The following is a 12,666-nucleotide window of genomic DNA, read 5'->3' as shown; positions in this document are numbered from 1 at the left end:
TAAACATTTTTCTACTATAAAAGAAATACGTTTAGTAAGTAAAAAGGTGAAGAATTCTGTAAGAAATATGCAGCTAATACTGTTTATAAAAGCAGTAGGAGTATATAAACTTTCCTGTTATTTAAAATCTTACTGTAATATGTAAAACATATTACCAGTATGATTTACAAAAATATTTACAGTAAACAATCTTTTTTTTACAAATGATTGCGCTTTTTTAACATTATAATTAAACTGATATATTGTTTGAAGAAGTTCATCTGATTCTGATTCTTCCTTTTTACTTACAGCATGTATAAAAAATATGAAATTCAAACTATTCATAGTAAAATACAAACATTTTTTTGTGATAAAAAATACAAATTAATTATAAATAAATATACAAAACCACTCTTAAAAAATTAAAATATATAAAATAAATAATAATAATAATAACAACAATATAATAAAAAGATAAATTAATACAAGGAAATAATAGGCTAATTGGAATTTTATAGTATAAATTTATATATCTTTTTAAATATTTACAATGTAAACATTATTTGAAAATATCACGTTTATATTTCCACAAAAGATTTAAAAAATATTTATTTTTTTTGTAATATTTACATATTTTAAAAAAGTAAGTATTATTTATAATGGAACTAGAATATCATCTATAATGGAACTAGTATCCTAGTTAGTAAAGATCTTGCAGAATTGTTGGGAGATGGTTATGTAACTACTAGCTAACCTACTGGCTAAAGGTACCAGTATATAGTTACATTACATCTATCCTTACCAAATTCATACTTTCGGAATCCACCAATGTAGGACAGTGTATTCTATTTGCTTATACTAATTATATAAACTATAGTATATTCACTATTTCTATTTATTTGGAAGGTGCTTCATGAAATTTAAATTTTAACATCAATAACTATTTATACATTTAAGGCTCTTTATATAATATTAAGGCAATTTGCTTTGACTGTATAATAAATAAAAGTGAAAATATATATTATAATCATAAAGCAATATATTTTAACAATATTTTTTTTTATTTTAAACTATAAACTTTTGAAACAACAAACTGAACTAAATTTTATAAAAATATGTTTTTAATAAGTTCAAAATATTTTGAGTAGATCTCATGACCCTCTGCAATAATTGGTGCTACTGTTCTCACCCTGTTGTCGGCTGATGTTATAGATATTGCCAATGATTTGTATGAGTTAAGCAGACACATATTTAGAATTAAGTTGAAAAGTATATAGGATTTAAATTGTCTACTCACATTTTCCCGTTAATGCCCAACAGGGCAAGGAACGGGATGAGGATGTGTGTGGTGACCGGAACATCACTAGGCGGGTGTCTTTCCCTACGGGGTTGGGATGTCTACTCATATTCGAGGCCTGGCTAATTACTGTGAGATGTAATCAGTTAGAGGGTCAAAAGACGACCTCCGTTAAAGCCCATCAGGGCTAGGAATGGGGGAGAGGTAGAGACCGGAATCGTCACAAGGCTATATTGCCTTGAGAATTTGTATCTTTTCCTATGGGGTTGGTATGTCTATTCATATTGATGATAATATACAAATGTTTTTGTGTTAATATATTTTGTAATATTTGAATATGTCAAGATGTAGTCTTTTATTGTACCTGATGGGCCAATAATTTTAAACTACACATTATATCAGATTTGTTAAATTTGTAAACTATTTTCTTTTTTTACCTTTGTTTTTATTTTGTGCAATAGTTAATCATTGAGTGTACTAGGTATGTACCCTGTAATATAACGTTAATTTTTCTTAACATAACATGTTCTATGTTGATCAAACATTTACCAACCATGTCGTAAAATTAAATTATAAATCCATCAATATTGACAATCTTTATATTCTGTACATATAGAAATAGCGCTACATCTTAACACAGTTTAATATAATGAAATAAATTTACAAACACTAGCTACAATTTCATACATGAACAGAATAACTCAAATCTATATCTGAATTATTGACTTAAATATATGTCTGCTAGCAATAACATCAGTTAATTCCAACGTGAGGGTAGCAGAGAGCAAATGAAAATGTACGTTCTGAGAGCAAATGAAAATAATTTGATGTAAGTTGTTAAAAATTGCTTTGTTATGCAATTTAATTCAGCTTGTCAATCCAAAAACTAATAGTTTTAAATAATATTGATAACTGGCATAAACAATGATACAATGATATACATACAGCAAACCATATTTTTTCAGTGTGATGTGTACAAATAACTTAAAAAAATGTTATAACAAATCAGCTAATTTTATAATTATGTACATGGTATTATTTTAGTTTTTTTATATATATTTATATTAAATTCTGTTAGTATAAACGTCCTAGTACAGAATATTGAGAGATGACTCAATATTGCAAAAGTACTATTAAGGTAAAATGTGTCTCAATATTCTGTAATAGGTGGTTTATATTAACAGAATTAAAAATATAATTTAAGAGTACAGAGGAATAACATGAGTCATTTAATAAAAAAGATTAACTTCAGTAAAATATGCATCTCTGTGTGTGTGTGTGTGTGTGTGTGTGTGTGTGCGAAAGTGAATTATTAAAAAAATTTCTTTCATTGTGTTTTTCAATAAATTTAGTTTTTAGTGGATTTTATTATGTAATAATTATTATTAAAAAGAATTATATAATTGAACAATTAATTACATGATTTAATAATTATATAAAAAATATTTAAAACCTTTTTATTTTCATTATAAATAAGCAGGTATTTTACCTCTTCAAAATAAAATATTTTGATATATTGCTAATTTAATCTTATATAGTGTGTTACATATCTGATAATATGATTGTATATTAACATGGTAGTATGGTCATTTAAAAATTTGATATTAATTTCAATGCAGTTATCATTGACCAGCACTTTCCCTTTTCAACCTTTTTTTTTATAATACCTTGGTCTAAATTATCTGGTTCTTAATTCTTAATCTGGCAGAATTAATATATATTTTCTTTAGTCTTTCCTTTTAAACATAATTATAGTGGAGAGTTTCAGACAAGAGATCATAAAACTAGTTTACATAACTAAGCATCAGTCCAACTTTTGGTTCTGATTTAAAACATTATTTTTTAACTTTGTTTTAATTAATATTAAAAAATGTAAACATTTAACGATTGATTATTGTAATTAACTAGTTTACAATATTTCTTCATAATATTCCATCATCCTATATATATATATATATATATATATATATATATATGCTTCCTATTGTTGTTATATGATTTTTTTTAAATATACACTTACCTAAATAGAAAAGAATGTAAACAAAAATTATTCATAACATATAAATTAAAAGTCTTTCATTTGATTGATTTCTTGAGCTTAATTTTATAACAAAATTTTTATACATAATCTATGTATGTCTATTTTACTTGACTACAGTAGCACACTTTTATTAGATATCTAAAAAAAAATTAATATTTCTAATATAAGTTATCATTTTAATTAAGAAAAGAAAATTTATCTTAATAAATTATTTAAAGTTTTTGAAGGATTAATCTTTCTCTATAAGCCTATAAATGAAATTCAGTACAGGCAGGTTATAATTAAAATAATAATAACTACTGTTACTTATAAAGGTAACAAATCATTTAAATCACCCCCCTGAAAAATTAATTTCTATTAATTCCATATTTATACTACAGAAGATTTACATTGATTATAACAATATTTTAGTTATGTTGCATAATAGTTTACTGATAAACTTTATTTAAGTTTTCTTTTTTTTTCATTCTCGGATGATCTACAAACATACTTTAATGAATAGAAGATGAGGTAATTTAAAGATTAAATAATATAAGAAAAACTGCCATAACTTGCTGAGAATCAAACATAATAATGTAATTTTAAATAAAGTAGCAAAATTTACTCACTTTGTTACATATACTGGCAAAGATGGAAACATGCTCATAAGATCATTTGTGGGATGGATCTACTTTACAAAGGGCAAAATACTAATTTATACAAGATATTTTGTGGTTGAGAGTAGAATAGGGTTCAAATGGCAAACATAAATATTTGTGATCAGTAGTGGGCAAAAAATAATAAGTAGGATGAGGAACTGAAATATTAGGAATAAATTTATCATAAAGTAACAAACATAAAAACCAATATTAAATACAGAGACATGAGGAGGGTAGGAGGTATAGTCCACATGTGAGGTGATCTGTGTTACGGAAAATGTGTAGAGAAAAGATATATTTAATGAAAGATGGTAAAGAAGAAAGCTGCTAAATCGATAGAAGGTAGTAACACTTTACTAAACATCCCAGACCCAGTGACCTGGAGCAGGAACTGGATATGTATATGTGTATTCATATAAAAGATAATATAATAGTACTGGTTGAGTTGATGAAGATGTGGATGAAGTGGAATTATAGTATAAACGAAACCACTGCATGAAGAGAGAGGTTAAAAAAAGTATGTTTGAGCATCATATATGTTCTATTATGTTTTTTAGATAACTAAAATATTTATTGGATCACTTAGGAACCTTTCTAATAATCAGAAGAATATTTGAAGATCTTTATAATTTAATATTGTAAAATAAATTACAACGCCTGATCAGAGAAAACTAAAACAATGCGTTGAAATCCTTTCAGGTAAAAATCTATTAAGATAAAAAGAGTATATAATTTAACCTTTTATAATTTTTACTTCCTTTGTCTAACTTAGATAGAAACAATTTTTAAAAATAGAATGTGGAAAATGTTTTGTTTTAAATGATTTAACTATTGATTAAACTAATTTTACTTCTTGTATTCAAGAAAGAAATTATAAAAAGTATGGAAAATACATTTTACAAAAAGAAATAAGTCTTTTATTTTTAGTTTTAAAATAAATTAGATGGAGCTAGAGATATTTATCTTGAGATATTCTAATAAGTAATTTAACAAATAGTTATTGAGAACTGGTAAATGGGAGGGGATGTTTTTAGATCTGATACTTTATTTATTGGTATTATGTCATTAAGAAGTCAAGTTTCAATGAAAAATCTATTAATTCTCCTGAATTTTGTTGTAGTAGTTATTTTCTAATCATATTCTGTGAAATGTAGTATAAAATAGAAATTTAATTTCTGTCCTTTCTTTTTGATAAAATTCAACAGCATTTAAATTAAATATTTAATTTAATTTATTAACTGCAGTCTAGTAAAACTAGATAACATAAATTTTTATAACAAATATATATTTAAAATTTGATCACAAAAGAAACTATTTTAGATATTTCCAATTAATATGATGCATTATTATAAATTAATAAAAATAATGATAACGTGTATATTAAAATAAATAAATTTCCTAATTTTGAACCTGAACTACTGTCATCATTAACATCATTTACATCATTACTATCGGTTCCATTTTTGGGTTTTTCTGATTCGACTTGTGGACACTTCATCCAGAACATCGACGATAACATTTGCCTTTCACTTTCTACTCTCATTCTTAAATCATTAAATTTCCAAAACCCTTTACCTTTAAAAAAGTATGTTGCTCCTGAAATAGAAAAAGTTAAATCATTAAAAGAACAGTTAAATTTGTTAAAAGTTAAATCTATACACATGTACAAAATGTTCCTTAAATCTTGAGATCCATCTAGATTGTAAAGAATGCTGACACAAACCACAGATGACTTTCCATCAATAACAGAAAGTCAGTCAGCTCCATGTTCAATTAGTTTAGTCTGAGCTAAGTTTTATCACTGTAATAATACATTACTATTCTTTATTATCAACAATAATAAAAATATAGCACTTCTGCTTGTAATTTTTGGTCTATATAAGCACTTTCATAGTGATCACTACTTCATGAGATATATCAAAAAACTTTATATGTTTAAATATTAAAATAGAAAATAAGGATATTTCATTTTCTAAATCAGTAAATAAACAATAATTTTAAATAAAATTATGAAAATGATTGATAACAATTTCATACCACTATTATTATTAAATAATTATATATTAAATAAGTTTTATTATTTTTTGAATGGTAAGCAATACCATTTCTTTTTTCTTTTTTTTAGTAATGGTAAGCAATTTTTTGAATGGTAATGGTTATTTTTTTTATTAGCAATCAGTTAGTGTTATATTTTTATTATTGCTGATTACTGGAATTAAAATTTATGAAAAACAGAAAATTGTGCCCAGTCTCAAAGCCTAGTTTTTAAGATATGCCCTGTAGAAATATTAACAGGCAAATTATGGAAGCATATAGTAATGGATATATGAATGAATTGAGTGGTTGAAAATGATGCTCAATAAAGGGGAAGAAAATTCAAACAAATATCTCTGGGCAAATTCACTTGTGATTAAAAAATTGAAAATGAAATTTGTAAGGTAGTTGAGCCAATATTAATAGATTACATAGCTTATTTCCTTAAATTCTATATATGGTCTCTCTTAGATAAAACACTGTGAAAATCTTGGTAAAACAATTTGTGTAAAATGCAACTACAGGTGGCTATAGATTTTGAATGTATACTATTTCAGAATTAAGAATATAACATTGTAATTTTTTAAATGTTCATACTTGTTAATTGTACATAAATTTATAATTCATATAATTATATGATTATAGGAGTTTGAAAATACTAACTATACGACCTTTACATACATCACTTTCTCACATTTTTTGGGAAGTTTCACTTAATCTATTATTTAATCTTTTCTATCAAGAAATTTTTTTAATAATTAATATGTGTTTATTTTACCATCTTTCCACTGAAAAACAGCATCGATGTAATAACCGACACCTTTCCATACTCTCATATCTCTTGGATAATCTAATTCTACTCTTTTGATTTCTTCATCATACCTCCAATAAACTGTACCAGCAAAGAAATATGTTTTACTATTGTGGCCCCATACCATAACAGCATCTATTTGATCTAATGTTGATGGTAATCCAAGAGCAGTAAGCGGTCTTGGATAACCTGGTTCCAAATTATTTGTGTTAAAAACATAGTATTGCCGACCTGAAAAAAAACACAATACTTTTATAGTAATGATAATTATTACGTAGAAACACATTAGGGTGTGAAGTTCCAGCTAAAATTTCTAATGCAAAATATCAGATTCTTCATAATCTAATAATACTTGGAGTAAAATCTTTTATTTCATGTAAGAAAATGATTGGACCAGTTTCTTTTTAACAATATTGTGAAGAAGTATTTACCGAGGCAATATTAAAAAAGAAATTTTAAAACAGTTATGACAGTAAATTGTGCCTCCAGTTTACATAAGACTTGATAATTATCAGTCATAATTTACTCCTTTTTAATGGGTTCAAAAATCACATTGTAAGAGATCTTGCTTTCATTTCCAGTTCTGTTTAATAAATACGTATAAAAACAACATATAAATCATTATCTCTGCAACTTAAGAGGATTTTTTATTAGATACTATTATGCATGAAAGTAGGATTAGTTGTAAATGTTGTATGTAGTATGTTGTATGTTGTATGTAGTTGTATGTATTTTTTAAGAGTAAATATACTAGTGTTGTACACTACAATATAAAAATGGTATCTTTTGATGAACAATATTGATTTACTACAAGGGTTAAGCTAGATAAAAATTTCTGATAGTTACAAAATTTGTGATCTGACCAACATTGAATTTTAATTTGCTTACCAATAAAGAAGACAATCTTTTTATCAAGTCTTTCGTAAACAGCATCAACATGTGTTAGATTTGCTGGTAATTTATTCCATAGTCTATGAATTAGAACTGGGTATCCTTTATATAATCCTTCATCTCCAATTCGCCACATATACTGAAAGAAAACATATATTTATTTAATTGATTTTCTTAATTCAGTGCCATTAATTTTAATTTCACATGACAATTTTCTTGTGAATATTTTCATTTTAGAATCCAGTTTCATTCTTATAAATTTTAAAAATCTCTTAGCATTTAATCTGAAAGAAAAGTTAGTTTTTATACATGACAGTCAGCAATATATTACCCACCGGGTTGGTCTAGTGGTGAACACGTCTTCCCAAATCAGCTGATTTGGAAGTCGAGAGTTCCAGCGTTCAAGTCCTAGTAAAGCCAGCTATTTTTACATGGACTTGAATACTAGATCCTGGATACCGGTGTTCTTTGGTGGTTGGGTTTCAATTAACCACACAACTCAGGTATGGTTGAACTGAGAATGTACAAGACTACACTTCATTCACATTCATACATATCATCCTCATTCATCCTCTGAAGTATTATCTAAACGGTAGTTACCGGAGGCTAAACAGGAAAAAGAAAGAAAAGAAAGAAAGAGTCAGCAATATATTAATTTAAAATAAAAACTTTTGTAACAACGAAATCAAATAAAATTTTGTAATTAAAAATTTTAATTGTCTTGACCAGCATCCTCAGCAACTGATGCTGTTGTTCTCACACTAATGTCAGTTGATGTTGCTATTTAGTTTTATTTTAATTAAATAGGTATATATTTAGAATGCAGTCAAAAAATGTGAATGACCATTACTTGACAATCATGTTTTTTACATAGCCGGCATGAATGCCGGCTATGTAAAAAAACATTGGATATATATTGAGATTGAATATATCTTCTGAAATATTCAATCTCATTTTGTGGTTACTTGCACATAATTTACTTTTTGGTAAAATACCGGTATTTTGCAAAAACCAATCGCACACATTTTTTTCTCTTCTAACTTCATACATTTGAACTATTGTAGAAGATAACTCCATTAAAAGCCCGTCAGTGACAAGAATGACAACAGGAAAATGCAGTGCAGCAGATAAGATAGGAAACAAACTCTTGTTTGTCAAACTACTATTCATCCTTATCATTACATTTCAGATATAACATTATTTACAATATTATGATAGTGTGAGAAGAATAAATAACAGAAACAACATTGAAAAACAAGAGTTTAATGGAAAAAATCTAGTAGAGAATAGTGAAGAGTTTTATAGATGAATTGAGGAAGATTAGTAAACCCTATTAAAGAAAGATAATAGACACCCTAATATTAGGTGCTCAGAGTTATTAGTAGATTCTAAAAAGAAGAGTAGAGAGTAAAAACAATAAACAAAGTTTGTTAAATATGGAATAGAAGAAGTAGGATGTAAGAGATATGTTGACAGCACAGAAAAGATAGATGTGGTGTATAAGTTCATTAAAGTTTTAAATGACTGATACAGAGAAACCTTTCTTCAAACTATTTTCTTAAAGTTATTGAGCATATATAAAAAATCTAATGTGGACACCACGTAACTTCCTTGTACACACCTATTAAGTTACATACACACATTTTTTTTAAATGAAAAGTACATAAAATTTTATTTCATTAATATTAAATTATGATATTTTTTATTTTTTTTTTATTGGTATTATTGAATTATTATTTATTGTAAAATGTCTTTTACAATCGGAGATCAATAATTATTAGTAAATCAATAGATTTAAATTTAAAAAAAAAAGAGGAGATGAAGTCTGATTTGAAACGGTGTGCCTTCCCCTTGGAAGTTCCAAATATTTCATTAATTAAAATTTCATTTGGCTATAACTCTGGAACCAATGAAAATAAGTGCCTCTTATGATATATCACTGAAAATCTCTCAATGAGGGCTTATTACTGCAGTTAAGAAAAAGTTCAAAGTTAAAGTTTTTTTGGATTTTGGGCTTTATAGACACTTTTGGTTCAGTCGATTGCAATCAAAAGGGGAGGTGCACAACTAGATGTTGCAACAGTCCTAAATCCAAAATTCCAACATCATATAGCAAATCTTTTTTGAGTTATGCAAGAGACCTACATACGTACATACTGATGCCACACCAAAACTAGTCAAAATGGATATTTCCATTGAAATCTGAAAACCGAAATTTCTCACAATCACAATAATTTCCTTCATACAAGGAAGAAAAAAAAAATTTTTCTGCATTTATATTTTAATAAATAAATAACTTGTGACAAATTATATGTGTATTTAAATTAATGACATGTTTCTCTTTGTCAGAATTAAAACAGCTAAAACTCAAGTTTTATTTTTATTAGGTTAACTAATACCTATCATTCAACTGGTTACATTATGAAATTTCCAGGGTAAATAAACAAGCTGTACTTATAAATAAACTGATTGTTTACTTACATGATATTGTAATCATCAGTGAAATATAATTGGGATATTCATGTCTTGTTTCTACATGTGCTACAGTATTCTGAGTATAAGCAGAACTGAAAATTTTTTTTTTATTAATTAGAAAATTTAATTCTTTTCTATTTATATCTAATATTTACCCTGTCTTTGAAAATAAAAGTTTCACTTCGTATCACTGATATTGCATCATAACTACTGTCACATGTATCAGGTTTATCTCCACGAGGATGTGGTGTAACTCTTGGAGCAGGTGTCGTAGTCGTAGTGGTTGTTGTTGTTGTTCGAGGAGTAGGGTAATACCGTGGTGGATTTACTGGTGTCGGTCTTCCTGGGTATTGTCCTCTATAAGGATCTCGTCCGCCTTTATTAGGATCTTGTCTACCTTTATCTGTAGGATAGTATTTTGGTATTTCTGACCAAAGTTTTGTTCTGGCACCTACATTAAAAAAGAATAAGATATATAAATTGAAATATAGACTATTGGAAAACTATGATAAACTAAACAGATGTTATTAATTTGTGTATCTATAGTTAGAATATCAGTATTACATTACATAATAATTATGATGTAGATAATTACTAATTGTAATGACATGAATTATCTGTTACCATTTAAAAATAAATATCAATGTATCTATTAGCATTTTTATATTATAAACTACTGATAGAATGATTAGGAATAGGAACAGGTCTGGCTTTACCTCAAAGTTCATCATATTCTAGTTTTCTGTATTGTGCACCCTTGGACAGTTCCATAAATACAGAATAAACAGGGTTACTAGATCACAGAGTACCAGTAAACAAGTAATTGCCCTGCTGGTTACCTACCTACCAGAAGGAGCCAGCATAACACTACAGATGAAATCGATATAGTTGATCTAACACCCATAGCACATATTTGAAGAAGGAGTAAAGGATAAGGAAAGAGGACGAGAACGATCAACCCGTGGACAGTTTATAAGTTGAAAGAATAGCACATTAGTTGGGATTTTGAAACACAATGAATAATTAAAAGTTCAGGAGATAATTTATACACAGAATTTTAAATTTATTCTTAATAAAAAATTATTCTGTCAGTACTAAAGTAATAGTTGAAAATAAAAGAAGATGATCAATAATTTAGTAATGTATTACATAAATGTTATTGTAACCTTTATGGCAGAATTGTAGTATCTCTCTAACTTTTATCTGGAAGATTCTGAGTTCAAAACCAGTCTTAATGTGCTATACAATTTATTTAACCATAAAAACAAAAATATGCTGACTGTAAGTGGATGTTAGCTTATTTTTCCATCATAAATGAATAAATAACTTATAAATTCATGTCTTTATTACTTTGTATTGGAGTGGTGTCTCTGTCTTTCAGGTTCAATTTCTGATCAGGCAAGGGATTTTTGACTTGTTAAAAAATTTTGTACTATATTCTTTCTAGACGGTGGTTTCATGAAGGGAATTTGGCTGTAAAAATCTCATCCACTTAATTTCAGAAAAAATTAGTCATTACAAAAAGTTACATCGAGGATTCTCTCGATCATTTCACATTCAAATGGCATAAAGTTTATAAAGAGGATATTCATATCCCTTGTAGAATTATTGATCAAAAGAGGGAAGGTTTTATCAGGCTGTCAGTTTAGGAAGTAGATGCTATTAATATCTACACTCGGGAATGTTTATTCTATGATTTTGTCTTAGCAAGTTAAACTCGTTACAGTTACTGTTGTACCCCTGAACTAATTATTAACTACATTAATCAGTATATCATCAAAATAATATCTCAGCTTAAGTGGCAGATATTCTATTAATCATCTAAAACATTATCAGTGTTTATTATCCCATTTTTCATATGGTAAATAGATATAAAATAAAGATTAAATTGTCAATTCTTAAAGCAGTGTTTTACTGTCAATTGTTTTAAATGTCAATTTTATCTGTTTTAAGTGTCATTTTAATGTCAATTGTTGAAACCACATGTTTAACTGGTTCTATTAAATTAACAGAATTAAACAACAATAGGTCCAGTTCAGTTAAAGGGGAGGGTAGCAGCTGCATACTGTTTGTATGTATATAAGTAGCTTATCATCACAGAAGTCTGTTCACATTATAGTAATTTTTATATTGACAATATTTTATCTTGTATTACTTTTTTATGTAATCTTTTTTCATACTAGTGATAAAATATTCAAGCTTAAATATTACTGGTCTTATTGTTTCTTTTTAAGTTATACCTATTATAAAAGATGGTTGAAATAATATAAATTTATCTGTTTGTTTTTCTTTGTACGCGAGTGTTCACGTATTAGTGAATATTAAAGATGCATTAATAAATAAAGAAAACAAATTAAAACTTTGAACTGAAAATTTAAATCATAAAAAATAAATTAATGATCTCATTAATTTTTCATTCTTTCTGCTTCTATTCCAATTGATTTAACTTACTCAAAAGAAATTATTCAGTACTCGGTCATAAAAGAAAAGCAGTTAAAAA

General features: G+C 26.7%; 1 protein-coding gene across 2 annotated transcripts in view; it reads right to left on the bottom strand.

Moving 5' to 3' along the window:
* Positions 1–4,768: 4,768 nt before the first annotated feature.
* Positions 4,769–12,666, bottom strand: part of LOC142323723 (matrix metalloproteinase-2-like) — a 691,023-nt gene continuing 683,125 nt past the window's right edge. For both annotated transcript variants that reach the window (XM_075363878.1, XM_075363879.1), the window contains exons 7-10: positions 10,322–10,617; positions 7,689–7,830; positions 6,768–7,031; positions 4,769–5,551 (exon numbers count right to left, since the gene is read on the bottom strand). In XM_075363878.1, coding sequence (XP_075219993.1) covers positions 5,286–5,551; positions 6,768–7,031; positions 7,689–7,830; positions 10,322–10,617 — 968 coding nt within the window. In that variant the 3' untranslated portion in view covers positions 4,769–5,285. The remainder of the gene's footprint in view (positions 5,552–6,767; positions 7,032–7,688; positions 7,831–10,321; positions 10,618–12,666) is intronic.

This window comes from Lycorma delicatula, chromosome 4 (assembly GCF_047948215.1).
Source record: "Lycorma delicatula isolate Av1 chromosome 4, ASM4794821v1, whole genome shotgun sequence".
Taxonomy (NCBI): Eukaryota; Metazoa; Arthropoda; class Insecta; order Hemiptera; family Fulgoridae; genus Lycorma; species Lycorma delicatula.
Note: the sequence above shows the minus strand (reverse complement) of the source record. Positions and strands in the feature narration are given on the sequence as shown.